The sequence below is a fragment of the Thermothielavioides terrestris genome, chromosome 6 (assembly GCF_000226115.1).
Source record: "Thermothielavioides terrestris NRRL 8126 chromosome 6, complete sequence".
Classification (NCBI taxonomy): Eukaryota; Fungi; Ascomycota; class Sordariomycetes; order Sordariales; family Chaetomiaceae; genus Thermothielavioides; species Thermothielavioides terrestris.
The window spans coordinates 985,264-999,971 of NC_016462.1; the positions used below are offsets into that span (position 1 = coordinate 985,264).

Consider the following 14,708-nt stretch of genomic DNA (forward strand, 5'->3'; position numbering starts at 1 on the left):
GGTTCTCCCTCGTTGCTGTTGAGAATAGCTACCTGCCTACATAAGCCCGACACAAATCTGGGTTGAACCCGAACGCAAAAGCAATTCGGTAACACAACCTCCCCCTACCCCGGCCAACACCTCTAACTCCCAGTCCCAAGCGAGTCAAAGAAGGGTAAAAAAGACACTCGACGTTGGGATCCCATCTCATCATGAATAAAGGGAAGCTCCATCGCCACAGCATTCCCTATCCCATCCAGCGTTACTACCCCGCCATCCCACCACCGAGGCTCCATCATCCCCTTCACTCGGTAGTATCCATCGCCTCCCCTCCGTCCGCACCCGCACCCGCACTCGCAGCCCTAGCCTTGGCCCTCTTCTCCTCCTTCCACTTTTCAATCCTCTCCCGTAGCTCCACGTCCGGCACAACGTCATCGATGCTCATCGGCTGGCGCGTGAAGGGATCCTTGGGGTCGCTCAGGAGGTGCTGGGCGATGGTCGAGCGATCGACGATGTGCCGGGACGGCAGGATGACCGGGTCGGACATGAGGCTGCCCATGATGGGGTCCTCGAACTCGGGCGGGGCGTCGTCGTAGTCGAGCTCGGCGCGGTCGAGCGCGGCCTTGGCGGCCTCGAAGCGCGCGGCGAGCGCCTCCCACGCGCGCACCTCGCGCTCGTCCTTGAGGTGCTTGCTGCGCAGGATGTGCGCCGTCGCGGCCATGGTCGACGGCTTGTACGAGCGGCCGTCGGCGGCGACGGCGTCGACGAAGGCCTGCGAGCCCCCAAGGTTGATGTAGATGTCCACCAGCTCCGGTAGCAGCGTCTTGGGGTTGAAGTAGTACTTCTCCGGGTTCTCGACCTTGAGCGTCTTGGATTTGGGCCCCGTCAGGATGTCGAGGTTGTAATCGAGCATGCCGGCCAGCCGCTGCACGATCTCGGGCATGGTGAAGGCCTCGCTGAGCGTCGTCGTGAACAGCTTCATCATGCTGACCGTCTCGTTGGCGAGCTGCATGTACGACGTGGCTTGGCCCTCGGCGGTGCGGAGGTCCTCTTCCGTCTTCTCGCGGTCTTGCTGCGACAGGTTGGGGTCTCGCAGCTGCTCCTGCAGGTCGTGGATCTTGGGGAACTTGCTCAGACCCTCGTCAAGCACATATGTGGCGTCGTTCATCAGCAGGTTGACGAAGCGGACGAAGAAGGCCCGGTTGGTTCTGCGCCGCCACTATCGTCAGAGAGACACCAAAGACCGGAGGACTGCCGACGACGACTCACCTGCTGGACTGAACGAGCTGCTGCCGGTACACGTCGTTCGACCAGACGCACTTGATCACCTGAAAGATCTCGTACCGTATGTTAAACTTGTCGTAGAACTGGGTGTGGGCGCCGGTCGACTCGCACTCTATGTAGAATTTCATGACAGCGTGCAGCAGGTACTCGTTCGCGAACTTGGTGTTGGTCATCGCATCGCCCAGGACACCCTTCTTCGACTGGTACGTAGGCCATGTCCCCTGGAAGAGCAGTGTGACGAGCGACGACTTCAGATACGGGTTCCGGATGTATTCCGACGACTCGAGGAAGGTGAGGCAGAGCGCGATCATCTCGTCGCCGACTGCCGAGAGGATGATCTGCGGTATGTACCGGAAGACGAACTTGAAGTTGTCGACAACATCCTGCAGCGCATACTCGGGGAGGCATTTGAACGCGTCAGGTTGGCCTGCCGGCAGCGGGAGCCGCAGCTCCTTGTCCGGTGTGTACTCGGTCTGGCTGGCAAGCCTCAGCAACCAGACCGTGACGTACCTCATGAATTGGAGCGACCGGCTCTGCATCTTCTGTTCCAGCAGGACCCCTTCAATGGAAAACTTCAGAGCAAGGGACCGCTCCAGGACGCTGGTGTGCCGCTTAATCGCCAAATCCAGCAAGCGGAGTTGCTCCGGCCGGTCCAGCAGCTTGGGCCGTTCCGCCTCCAGCATGGCAATGTTCTTCTCGTAGTACTTGATGTCCCTGTCGAGGTTCTTCATCTTCGAGTTTGCCGCCTCGCTACCGTAGTGATGGGCAGCCAAGGTCAAGAAGAAAATCTCGGTGATGAAGTTCGACTCGCCGTCGACCTTCTCGCTGTAGAAGGCATCCGACTGCGCTTGGTCCGCGTTCAGCTTCGTCTCATCCTTGATGTCGACTCTTGGATTTCTCCTGAAGTAGTTGACATCGATGCGGCCCACTTTCGAAAATGTGCTGTCCATGAAAGGCTCGCACAAACAGTCCAGGATGACAGTCACGTTCATCATGAAACCGTCCGACGAGACTTCCCGGGGATCCACCTGCATGGCTCGTCTCTTGTGGTTGACGTTCATAATGTAGGCGAACCAGTCCAGCACCTTGTTTCGGGCCTGAGGGCTCGCGCGGATGAAGGCGTTGATGATCGTCCGAAGATCATTCTGATGCGCCTCGAGGGTTAACTGCAGCGCGCTCTGCGATGTCTGGATGCGCGCCTTATCCATCGTCCTCGGCCCCGAGAAATACACCGTGGTCACCTCTGGCTGAAGCGGAGATATCCTGAAGAAGGGACCGAGGATGGTATTCTTCTCAATCCCAGGAGCCGACTGCGCCATCTGGAAACACGGGTGCTGCGCCACGGCATTCAAGAGCGGCGGAAACCGCGCGTATGTCAAGAGTGCCTGGAGAGGTCAGCCACAGCAGCCCACGGATCCGCCAGGCTACTCACGTTGACATAGGGCTTGTAATCGTCGTTCATGCTCAGTGTAGCCAGCTTGCTGCTGATGTCCGCCATCGCCTTCGTAAACAGCGGGGCAATACTGTCGTCGTCGTCTAAGCGGGCAACGGCCTCCACGAAGAACTCCATGCACAACCCGCCCTCGCTCTCGAACTCGCGCAACAGATATGGCACCAAGGTATCATGCTGTGGGTTCGCATCTCGACTGCACGGGACACGGAAGGAATTAGCAGGAGCAGCCCACGAGGCGGTGGTTCACCGGCATCAGGCCGCCTACCTAAAGAGCTCTGGCACCGTCAAGGCGAAGATGCAATTGCTGAAGCACAACCGTCTCGCCTCCTTGAGCAGCGCCTCCTTCTCCGGTGCGGGTCCACGAAGCATCTTGAGCGTCCTCGTCACGCGCTTCCAGCAGGGCAGCAGGTAGTCCAGCAGCGGCCGCTCGTGGGGAAACGCCGTGGCAGCCTCCATGATCGCCTCCTCCAGCCGGCCGACAGATAGTTTGAGCGGCGAACCTTCGTCGGCCAGGTCCCGACCCAGGTTCGGCAGGTAGGTAAGTTTGTGGCCATAGCTGTCGGCTGTGCGGCTCGGGTCGACGGTGACGCGGAAGATGCTCGACAGCACCCGGTCGGCGTAGTCCTCGATCGTCTCCGACGCTCCCGAGGCCTGCTTCCTTGGCGGCGCGGTCGCTGAAGGCCCGTCAATATCTGATGCCCGCCTCTTCGCTCGGGATTCTTGGCTGGCGGCAATACCTGGTCTGCTGCTGCTGCTGCTGCTGGCGCTGCCGGTGCTCTGCGGGGTTGCTGACGGTGTCGGCGAGATCTTGATCTTCGGGGCGGCTGGTTCATGCGACGGCGGGTGCTCGGCCTCGCTCGTCGCAGTCTTGGGCTCGGCGGCCGTCGAGGAACTGGGCCCGGGGGCGGGAGGTGTTTCGGTGCGGGTGCTGGGCGAGCTCGCTCCCGCGGTCCCGGATGAAGCTTGCGGTCCTCCTAGCTTGGCCAGTCTCCGCTGGCGGATCCGTTCCATCGTCTCTTGGTCCGGCGCATCGACCGCCGGAGTTGGCGGGGGCTGCTTGGCCGGGTCCATCTCGTCGGTCGTTGGTGTTGACGTTCGGGACGACTCGGATATCGATGCGAGTGGTGACTGAGTTGGAGAGAGAGCAGTCAAGTTGCCGAAAAGCCCGGACACTGATAACGCGCCTCAAAGGAGTGATGCTGAGGCGACTGTAAGAATTGTTGCCTGATGCTGCCAAAAACCGCTGACCGGGAAGGTTTCCGGGTTGGGGTCATGGAGGGGCTACATTGCTGTGTGGAGAGAGCTTCATCAGGCTGCATGTCAACTGCCAAGCAATTGCGTGCACCTTGATCATCCCTGCGCGCCGGAGTCAGAGCCCCGCCCACCCCGTGTAACACGGCGGAAGATAACCATGGTAACCTGCTGTAGCATACGCACGGATTACACAGTCCTTGCCCGGGCCTCAGGAACGTGCGATGGAAGCAGCTAGATGCTGGATTACTAATATCACAGCCTTGATGTCCGGACTACCATGGCTGAATGTAACTATCGCAGGAGTACGGAATAAACAACTCTTTGGGTAAGGTATGTCCTTGGAGGCACATTCCGGTAATACAGTAATTTACAGACCAAGCTTCGGCGAGAATTCACACCTCTGTGCAACAGGCCGGTTTTCATTGCATACATACTCTGTACACCAGTGACTACAGAAGGATTCTTGCCGTGCTTGGCCAAGTTGGCGCCAATCGACCTCCACTGACATACACAGATGGTCGAATCTCTCAAGTTCCAGGGGTCCCCCATGATCTATATCCTGGGGCACACATGTCCCAACGCACCGATGTACTGTTGCCGGTCCCCAGTTTCCCAAACGCCATTGCCCTCTTGCCAAGTATTCGTAACTCATCAAGCCGTTCACATCTCGTCGTCATGTGCAACTCCAACACTCCCAAACGAACCATGAGGCAGGAATGGCATAAATCCCAAGACTGGTTGATACCGTCACAGACGGGTGCCCGTCCTTCCCTCCCCACTCCGCCGATGGCCAGCCTGCGGCCGTCCGCTCGTCTCAGACGACCCGGCTCGTGCACCGTCCGTCTCGGTAGAACGGGACACCACAGGGCTCTCCGACGGGCTCTCCGACCCCGCGCCCGACCCGGCCCGTTGCTGCTGCACCTGGCTCTGCTGGCGCTGCCTGTTCAGGAGCCACGTGGTGTGCATGTTGAGGACGCCAAGCTTGTTGTTGACCTCGGCAATCTGGTCGTTGAGATGCGCGACCGCTTGCAGGCTCAGTGAGTGCTGCTCTTCCCTTTCCATCATCCGCTGCTGCATGCCCTCGAGCTTGTTCTCCAAGTTCTCGACCCGCGGGAGGATGTATTCCTCGAGACAGGCCTGTACTCCATCATCAGGCGCGGGAGGTGGAACCACGGGACGATCGTTGTTGTCTCCGGCGCGTCGTCGGACCCCTTGGTGTTTTGGGCTGCGACCCGCCTCGAGAGTTGCAAGGCGGCTGCTGAGGTCGCCGATGGTCTTGGCAAGGGCGGAAATAGTTTCGCAGTCGTTCGTTCGCAGAGTTAATAGACGTCCAATGCCCTCAAACATGCACCCGCTCTCCTCATGCTGCTGGACGATCCGACGCTTGTCCGCCACCTTGCACCCGGCTTCATGCCACCTGCATTCCGTCTGCTCCTCGGGGCAGTCTCGCGATTTGTGCAATCCCATACGGTGCCGCACCACTTGTTGGTGGCATTGCGCGCATTCGGTTGTCGACTTATCACAACTGAGGTTCAGGTGCACCTGGAACTCGGCAGCCGTCACGTCCTCGCCGCAGTCTTTGCAACTGATATCGTAGTGCAGACACTGATTTTCAGACATAGCGAGTCCCCGGGCAACAAGCTCAGTGCATCCGGGGTCGGGACAGCGGACCGGTGTGTACTGGCACTGCCGCTCGCAGTGCCCGGCAATGTGCTCGCGGGAGCACTCGTAGCCGCAGCCTGTGTTCGGGCACTTGACCTTAAGCCGGTCCAGCTGCTCGTTGACGATCAAGGGTGGTAGACGACAGTCCCATAAATCGGGGAGCGGCTTGCGGTCGATCGGACAGATCGAATGCACCTCGATTGACTGCTCAAGGCACGCTGAGCAGAACGTATGGCGGCAAGGAGTTGTAAGTGGGTCGTAAAGCGGGTTCCGACAAATGGGACAGAGGAGTGCGTCGTCCACGGGGCCGACGTACTCGAGCGCCGGGTAGTCGATCTCGACGTAGGCGGATCCTTGGGACGACAGCTCGATCGGACCGATTGAACGCGAAGAGACGCGGCGAGAACTGGGGAGAGCCGGCGGTGAAGCCGACACAATCACCGATGAGTCCTCCTCGGGAGTATTTGGGGGCGGCATCGTCGCGATCTTGGGGTCCAAACAAAGCTCTTAAAGGGGAATTTGGAGCGCGACCCCACGCGCTGTGAACGCAAAAACCGGACCAAAGAGAGGTGGTTCGACAGACAAGCGAAGGAGGGCTGGCAAGTATAACAGAGACCCGGGTTTTCAGGATGGCGACAATCAGTGCTGTCACCACCCGGGCGCAAATGGAGCGGCCGATCAAGGTCCCTATGTTTGTGGAGAGTGGATAGGATTTGTGAATCGGGCTGGTGGTCGCGGGGTCAGTCGCGGGGTGGTGGCCGTGTCAGCAAAAATCGCGGTGCAAGCAGGTGATGGCTGCCTGGGGATCCACAATTTATGAACCGTCCCCTGCCGAGCGTCTTCACAGCTCTGTCACATGCTGTGGGAAACCCGACCCAGATTCAAAGCAAAGACACAAGGACGGATACATGCAGCCTCGTTGTCCCGCCTAATAGGATACTCACAACGGTGGTTCTTGAAGTCAGAATTAGACAGTCGTGCAAGGTCTCCATTTACATCCAACCAAGTATTTCACTCTAATTCCTTGGTTTCCTGTATGAAGTGACCGTTCCCTGCGTTGTTGCATACCTAAGGTAGTTAATACATAACTTCCTGGCTAATATTCAAGGCTTTGCTTCTTGTAGGCAAGGCAACGATGCAATCATGCTAGTGCCATCTGAAGGGTACTGAGATTCCGAGGTTCTGGAGCACCTGTGAAAGGCGCCTCAGTAGCAGGAACATGCAGCAGAGCACCCATCGAGTGCGTAAACATCCCACAGGCTCAAACAGAACATGAACATTCGAGTCGCTGGAACAAAAACTGGAGCTGGCGACATGGCCCCGCAACAGCAGAAGTGACAGAGGGGTATTTGTATTTGCAGTCGAACCCAGTCTTGTGACTGGATGCCTCAGCTTATTTTATCCCTTTCAGCACCAAAAATGAGCGAAAGCAGGAATGCAAATGGCTTGACTGCTAGGTGCTTGTCAAGGATGGGTGCAGGGGCCATCTAGTGGTGTACCACAGTAATCCGTATAAGTGATCGGAATCCCATTCCGCAAGTGTATACGAGGAAAAAACAATGACCAATTCATTGATACCGCCACGGGCAGCTTTTCAGATACCGGCAACCATATTTTTCCACCACCGAATGACTGGGGCCGCTGCGTAGCTCCCTCGTCCCGAATAAACGAGCCAGAAAAGCGCAATTCGGCTAGCTGGGCCACCTAGTAGTGAGCTAGCAGGCGAAGGTCCGAACACGCTGACAAGCACCTGGCAACCGCAAACGGAAGGAACTCGCATGATGAGGACCTGACAGCTTTTCGGAGTGATGAAGGAGACCCGAAGGAGAACCATGAAAAGGAGAGACAAAATCTCTAAACCATATCGCAACAGCGTTGGGTTAGGTGTTGTTGGACTGATGCTCAGACAGAAGAGGCCGCAATGAGGCGTGCCAGAATATAGCCCTTGACTTCGAGGTGTGGTGCTTGCCAAGGACGCGGGAGAGAGCAATTGAGACTGCCCCCGGGCCTGCAGTGGGGCGACTCAGCCCAGTCAGCCGTGGATGGCCCGCGCTGCTTGGCGCCCCACCCAAACCCCTCGGTTGAACTGAATCCACCCCGCTTCCCATGCCAACTCGGGCTCCACCCTTGGTCGCCCGGACCCGCTGCGCCCCAAGGTCCCGCCCACTGTGCGCAAGATTGGCTTGGAGACGCTGTGACGGTGGAGAGCGATTTCTTCAACTCAAGTCGAGGCGGCCATACCATTCTGAGTGCGCACTTGGCCCGGACCGCGCACGGAATGCGGTCAATTGCACGCGGCAGTGCTCTGTACACGGCCTCAGTAGCCTTTCCACCCGAGCGCAACCGACATCGCGGCCTCGCAAGCCGATTACAGCCGTCCACACCCGTCGCCCCCGTTACGAACGTCGCCTGCGTCACCACCAGCCGAGACGCCAAGGACGCCAGACGAAGAACGGACGAGCACCACAGGATCGTTGCTTTGCAGAAAGCGCGGCGGAGGCACCGCCAGCAGCACCAGCAGCAGACCAGAGCAGTGGGCGCTGCGTCGGAAGGGCCATCGAATCGTCGCCAATTTCTGCGGGGACCCGTCTGCCCTGCTCAAATGAGCTGCGAACTCGACCCCCATTGCGTAACCACGAGACCCAATGGGAGACGCGTCCACTAGACAATGACGGCAACGAAAGCCATGGAGAGCGCAGCCGGGAGCGAGGGCAATGCCACCAAGTCCGAGGGCGAGGCCAAGGCCCAAGATCAGCGTGCGGCAGCTGCCGATGAGGTCCACAGGACCCCGAAGAAGCGGCGCAAGGTGAACCATGGTGAGTTGGGTGGCCGGCAGATTGCTCGCACGGATGTGTTTGTGTTCAGCCCGCTGACTCCGCCTTTGCCTGTTCCTCGCAGCCTGTCTCTACTGCCGTCGATCTGTAAGTCACCGATCCCAATGCGTGCGGCTTGCGCTCGCGCCCTGTCCAGCAATTGGCCTTCTCCCTTCGCTGGTCGCGCGCTCTGGACTGCCCACCGGCGCGGAAACCCGCCTGCAGCGGTACACAGACTCCCAAGCAGGCGGATGCGGCAACAAGACGCACAACGCAGGTCGTTTCAGTGGCTAACCGTGTCCCGCTACTTAGCACATGACGTGCGATCTCGTATGTGCCCCTCGGCCCTTTACTTCCGCTCTAAAGATCTTGGATCATTGGTTCGGTAGCGAACAGATATTGACTTGGGGTGATGCCGTGGCAAGGCGAGGCCGTGTACCAGATGCATTAAACGCAACATTGGGCACTTGTGCCATGACGAGCCTCGTGAAAACGAAACGAGGAAATCCAAGAGCGGTCCATCGAATGCGCAGGAGACCCAATCGCAGCCGGACGTGGGACCCAGCTCCGCCAGACAAGATGCCGGTGCCATGAGACCTCCATCGTTCGTCACGGCCATGGGCAAAGGCCCGGCACAGGCGGAGAAGGCTGCACTCGATACCGCCCCGCTAGCGGGCCGGAGTAGTAACTCTCTCCCGCTCGTGCAACCCACGCCGGTGTCCGGCATAGCGGCCAACAGCCTGGAGGCCGCTATGAGCGAATGTAGGTGGCTGGAAATGCCTCAGAGCCCCTCCCCCCTCCCCCGGTGGTCATCTGGGGCGGGACAGGAGCTGAAGCTTGCTCTCCGCAGTTACCGGTTTCTCCGACGCTTGGCTGGCTTCCCGGAACCACTACCACGACATGCATCACTTGCATAACTTCAACCCCAGCTATGGCATCGCGCCCGAGGTGACGAATGAGTTTACTCTCCTAAACGACTTTTTGCAGACAAGCCTGCTCGATGACAGCGCGCTTCTGGCCGATGACTCGAAGCAGGCCGAGCCTGCCTCGGGGTTCCCCCCCAACAACGCCATGCTTCCTCCAAGTGCCACGCCGGGGGGCTCCATGCCCGTCGCAAACGCCGAGCAAGGAAAGTCCATTTCAAGGCCCGCGAGTACTCTGCCTGCCGACAAGACGCGCGCATACTACCTCCAAGCAGCAGACCCGACCGGGAATGCCACGCCGGAGGAGCGCATGCGCCAGGTCCTCCAAGCTAAATACGAGGCCGGGCTGCTGAAGCCCTTCAACTACGTCAAGGGATACACCCGTCTCCAGAGCTACCTCGACACTCACGTCGCCCCGTCATCGAAGCAGAAGATCCTAAGACAGCTCGACCGCTTCAGACCCAAGTTTCGCGAGAAGATGAAGGACCTAACCGACGTGGACCTGGTTTTGGTCGAGATGTGGTTCGAGCGGACGCTGATGGACTACGACCGTGTCTTTGCGAGTATGGCGGTCCCGGCGTGCTGTTGGCGGCGGACGGGAGAGATCTTTAGAGGAAATAAGGAAATGGCCGAGCTCATAAAGGTGCCGGTCGAGGACTTGCGAGGGGTGAGTTGGCGACACCTATGCGGGTTGCATGCCCCCCCTCCCTGCTGACGCATGCACCAGGGCAAGATTGCATTACACCAGATTCTCACCGAGGAGTCGAACGTGCGGTACTGGGAAGAGTTCGGGACCATCGCCTTTGACCCCGCGCACGACACGCTCCTTACCGCGTGCTCGCTCAAGAGTCCGATTGACGGGGTAAACCACGTCGTCAACTGTTGTTTCTCCTTCAGGATCCGCAGAGACGACCACAAAATGTATGCCGTCCTCCCTTGCTCGGCTTCGCGGTTGCCCCTCGCTGACCCTTGCAGTCCGAGTCTGATCATCGGGAATTTCCTTCCCCATGACCCCGAACCTGAGCAATAATAGCCCCGCCTTTGTGGATATACGCTTTTGACGTCGCATCGCGCGGCGCTTATTGGGACCCGACACACTTGCGATGGTTCCAGGACTTCGCGTTTGAAAGACAAGCAGCAGGTTGGTCTGTGTTTTATCATGGGGTATCATGGGGTGAATTGATGCGGATGTGCAGCACAATGTACGCGGGTTCGGTTTGACTGGGGTTACCAAAGATACCACTTCTCATATTTGAGATACCCAGGCAAAGGAGAAAAAAAGAAATAAGGAATATGCATCGAAGAAGAGTTTTCTCTTCCAACACAAGTGGCTGTGAAGACAATGGCTGGATGCCTACCGACCTACCTTAGCTGCCTGCTACCATCGCGCCTTCCCCAAGATCAAGCTGGCTGTCGTTCGGGTACCTGAGCAAGGCAACACTTACCTTCCTTCCTGTACGATCTACGAGTTCCCAAAACCTCGATCCTGTCTTTCTCATCAAGTCGCCTTTTGATCCAGCCATCGTGCAAGCGTTGCCTCCGCCACTTTACTGATCCCAGATAACTTCGACAGTTTGGTGAAAACCAGTTCACTCCCTAGACGGAAGCCACAACCTGAGTTTCTACGCGACACCGCGACACCGCGCTCCCCCCGCGATGCCTCCCAACCGAACACCGAGACCTGGCTCTCAGGCAACCAGCAAGTCAGCTAAGCATATCGAAGCAGCCGTCGGTGCGTTCCATGCCCATCATCACCCACCCTTCCTTCTTCCCCCTTTCCAGTGCTCATCCCGTTCGGAAGATATCCCCGATGAACCTTGTGCTTTCCCCTTTCCCCCTTTTAGCCATGACCACCACCAGCTCCGCAACCCCGACACCATGGCAGAATGCCACAACAACATCATCCACAATAACAACTGACAAACTCCCCACACAAGAATTCGCCACAAACCTCAAAACCCTCCTCTCGGCCCCGGACCCCTCCGACACGCCCCTCACCGACGACCTGGTCGCCGACATCGCCCGCCACGTCGCCCGCCTGCACGCCTGCCAGCAGACGTACGTGCCGGGCCTGAGCGGCGACCCGGAGATCGACGAGCTCGCGACGGCGCTGTGGAACGTGTGCACGCGCCTGGGGCGGGCTCACAAAGAAAAAGCAGAGAGGGAGCGAGAAAAAACAGAAGCGGGCGGCGGCCAGGCCGGGCGGGAAGGGGAGGAGGAGAAAGCCGGCGGAAAGAGTAAGAGCCGGATTGGCAGGGTCGGGAGGCTGTACCTCCATGGGAGGGTGCTCGCGTTTCATTTGTTGGGGGTGGCGAGGCCGAGGGAGAATGGGAGGGTTGGGGTCGTGGTGAGGTTGATGAGGTTGGGGTTGAAGGTGGTGAGGGATTGTATTGGTAAGTCTCCATTTTCCATGCGGGGACTGTTGTCTGTTGACACTGGACACTGACTGGCAATCTCGGATTTGGCAAGACGCGGGTGAAGCGGCGTTGGCGAGTCCGGTGCTGCAAGTGGTTGCTGATTACAAGGGGTGGTTGCAGGATGTGGTGGAGAGGATACCGGAGGAGGAGGTCAAGGAGTGTCGTTGCTTGGAGGTGGAATACTTTATTATGCGGACCGCTCTGGTATGTCTTTTGTAACAGGAAAAACTTGAAGAGTGCTGACAATAACAGTCCTGGGTGGAAGACAGGCTCGATGTGGCGGAGCATATGTACACCAAAGCGGACCGTCTCCGACAGTTCCTTACCCCTGAATACGCGGAGAGGCTGGCGGATGTGCTTTACGAAATCGGCAAATCGCTGTCCGCTCGGAATGACTTCGCCATTGCCATAAAGTGGTTTGAGCGGGCGAATCAAGTCGTCAACGACCAGGAGCTCGAGCAGCTATCCCGGGAAGGACTCGAGTTGCGTCTGGCGATTCAGCAAGCCCTTGTTACAGCTCTTCTAGGGACCGGAACTCCCGAGGACCATGAGAAGGCGAAGAACATGGTGGATTATATCGAGTCGGAAGCCGGCAACAAGTTCGTAGTGTCCTTGCTGAAGCTCGAACTGCTCCAGAAGACGCCCGCTGAGGTGTTTGACGGCGAAGCATATGCGGACATCCTTCGACGCCTCATCAGGGATTTTTCCTTTTCCGACTCTGGGTTCAAACTCATCATGCACCACATCCGCAAGCTGCACGACAAGAGCCCGGGCGCCGGGTGCGCGGTGCTGGACGACTTCATCTCGGCGATAGGCGGCGCGGAGCAAGACGGGTGGATGGAGAAAGCGGTCATTACGCGCATGTGGATGATCACCAATCAGCGGGATTCTGTCGAGACGATAAACGCCGTACAGGGGGTCCTTGGGCATCTCGCAAGGCCATTAAGCGCAGAAGCTGCCGTCGCGGCCCAGGCGGTAGGTAGACATACCGCCCTCATGACTCCTTGGCTGACGATTCTGTAGTTGCTGTGGAAGAAGCTGGAATCAAACTACAGCCAGGGCCAGTATGCCCTGGCGGAAAGCTGGTGTCAGCTTTCGATGCACAGCGTCTTCCAAAACTGTGGCCCTCGCAACACGTCCAAACTTGAAAGGTAGATTTGCTTTCCTCGAGTGTCTTCTCGGGACCGGACTGACAATGGAAAGGAAGCTCCTCCTGTGCGCGCTGGCAAGGAATAGCCTGGATGCCGCGGCATCCATCATCCACAAGATGTCTCCTCAGAGCTGGCAAGAGCCTATGACGGCCTATCTAGCGTTCAAGGTTGCCATCCGTCTCGAGGACCGCGCCATGGCTGAGAAATGCCTCGACACTGTGGCTCAAGCTTCGGACCACATCGATTACCTCGGCGCTTGCATCGCAGAGTCTCAAAAGACTGGCGACGTCGCCTGTGCCATTGCGGCTCTGCGGAAGCTTCACCAGAAATACGAGTATAGGGAGCCGAATCCGATCCATCTCCCTGCTTTGTTTCGGTGTACGATCCGCTTGTTGAACTTGCTGGCAGACAGGCCAGGGGTGGACACAAACGGTATCGTAGGTGACCTCTGTGAGGAGTTCGATGCTGGTATGTCCCCCTCACGTTCTTGCGACTCTTGGAAGTGCACCAACAGCGTCAGTTGTCCTCGCTCTCGACCGCCAGAAAGAAGAACCGACGTCAGGGCGCAAGCTGTTTACGGTCGACGAGCTTGAATGGTTCAGCAGAAACGCCTACAACCTAGCCCTCAAGAACAGCGCAACATGGGACCTCCGCTGCGTGGTGAGGATGCTCACGGCATGTGTCCGCATCATCGGTCACTTTCCGTCGGATCTCGGGTCCAAGGTGGACCTGTCTCTGAAAACGCTGTTCTCCAATTTCGTGATCTCATCGGCATTGGTCGCGCTGGCACGGACCCAGGATAATGTTGAGAAGCAGCTGCAGGACTATGGCACCATGCGGAAGCACATCAGCGATTTCGACAACCAACTGCCAGAGTATCTCCCGCATCTGGATGAGCAATCAAAGGAGGATATGTTCCGCAAGCACGCCACTCTGCTCGCGTTTGACTTTGAGGCTGCCATCGCGCTGAAGCAGTGGGAAGACCTGGGCAGTATCGTGCAACGAGCGGTGCCGTGCAAGAACATCACAGCGTTTCAGGCCATGGCGGACAGCCTCCTCAGAGCCCAGGCTCCTGGACAAGGTACACCGTCATCCCCTACATCCCAATGGCCGTGCTTGTTGTCTGACTATTCCAAGTCCTGTATTCGACCATGCGAAAGATCGTCAACGAGATCTGGGTTCTCGAGAGCTTCGACGCCGTCAAGCTGGCCAAGTATACACGCTGCCTGTTCCAGGCGACGCTGCCGCTGGACGACGGGTTGGCGATGAGATTGCTGGATGAGGCGTGCAGCAAGGCAAGGGAGCTGCGAGAGGTGAGCATTTTTATTTTCATTTTTATTTTTTCTTCCACTGCTGTACAGTACAGTTTCGTCATCCACGCTGTACCTTGAGAACCGGTTGCTGACTCCGCCCGCGAAGAGCGACGCAACTTGGCCGGAGGAAGAGCTGGAGTGGATGGCCACCACGGCGTTCAACCACGCCATTGACTGCTACGGCGCGCACGAAGTTGAGCGCGCGAGGGACTGGGCGACGAAAGCCATCAACTTGGCCCACTATTGCAATGATGGGAGGTTGGAAGAGATCTTGCAGAGCAAGTACCTGCGGCTGAGCTTGGATGGAGGGCCTTCGGGGTAGGTCCTGGAGGTATTCTGCATCCGCGTAGGTGTACGTATGCAAGAGCGTTGTGGACAATGGACCGCACGCACATGGATCTCTGGCAGGTAGCTCAGGAAAGTGGTGGTAGCTTTGAACAAGGCCGGTAGCTCCTGCGG

General features: G+C 58.2%; 3 protein-coding genes across 3 annotated transcripts; 1 reads left to right on the forward strand and 2 right to left on the reverse strand.

Annotated features, from left to right (window-relative positions):
* Positions 1–124: 124 nt before the first annotated feature.
* On the reverse strand, positions 125–4,051 carry THITE_2123398 (uncharacterized protein). The gene is made up of 4 exons (XM_003657516.1): positions 2,982–4,051; positions 2,696–2,909; positions 1,249–2,648; positions 125–1,187 (listed from the first exon to the last, which is right to left on the reverse strand). Exons 1-4 carry the CDS (start codon positions 3,785–3,787, stop codon positions 284–286), a joined length of 3,324 nt encoding a protein of 1,107 aa, XP_003657564.1. The 5' UTR covers positions 3,788–4,051; the 3' UTR covers positions 125–283.
* Positions 4,052–4,618: 567 nt separating this feature from the next.
* Positions 4,619–6,401, reverse strand: THITE_2123400 (uncharacterized protein). The gene has a single exon (XM_003657517.1). The coding sequence runs from the start codon at positions 6,107–6,109 to the stop codon at positions 4,718–4,720; it is 1,392 nt and encodes a 463-aa protein (XP_003657565.1). The 5' UTR covers positions 6,110–6,401; the 3' UTR covers positions 4,619–4,717.
* Positions 6,402–7,903: 1,502 nt separating this feature from the next.
* On the forward strand, positions 7,904–14,571 carry THITE_2156602 (uncharacterized protein; the record flags this gene model as incomplete). The annotated part of the gene is made up of 14 exons (XM_003657518.1): positions 7,904–8,448; positions 8,531–8,553; positions 8,758–8,775; positions 8,871–9,207; positions 9,296–10,035; positions 10,096–10,289; positions 11,048–11,104; positions 11,151–11,761; positions 11,850–11,989; positions 12,038–12,760; positions 12,809–12,936; positions 13,022–13,404; positions 14,074–14,249; positions 14,356–14,571. Exons 1-14 carry the CDS (start codon positions 8,301–8,303, stop codon positions 14,569–14,571), a joined length of 3,894 nt encoding a protein of 1,297 aa, XP_003657566.1. The 5' UTR covers positions 7,904–8,300.
* Positions 14,572–14,708: the final 137 nt, after the last annotated feature.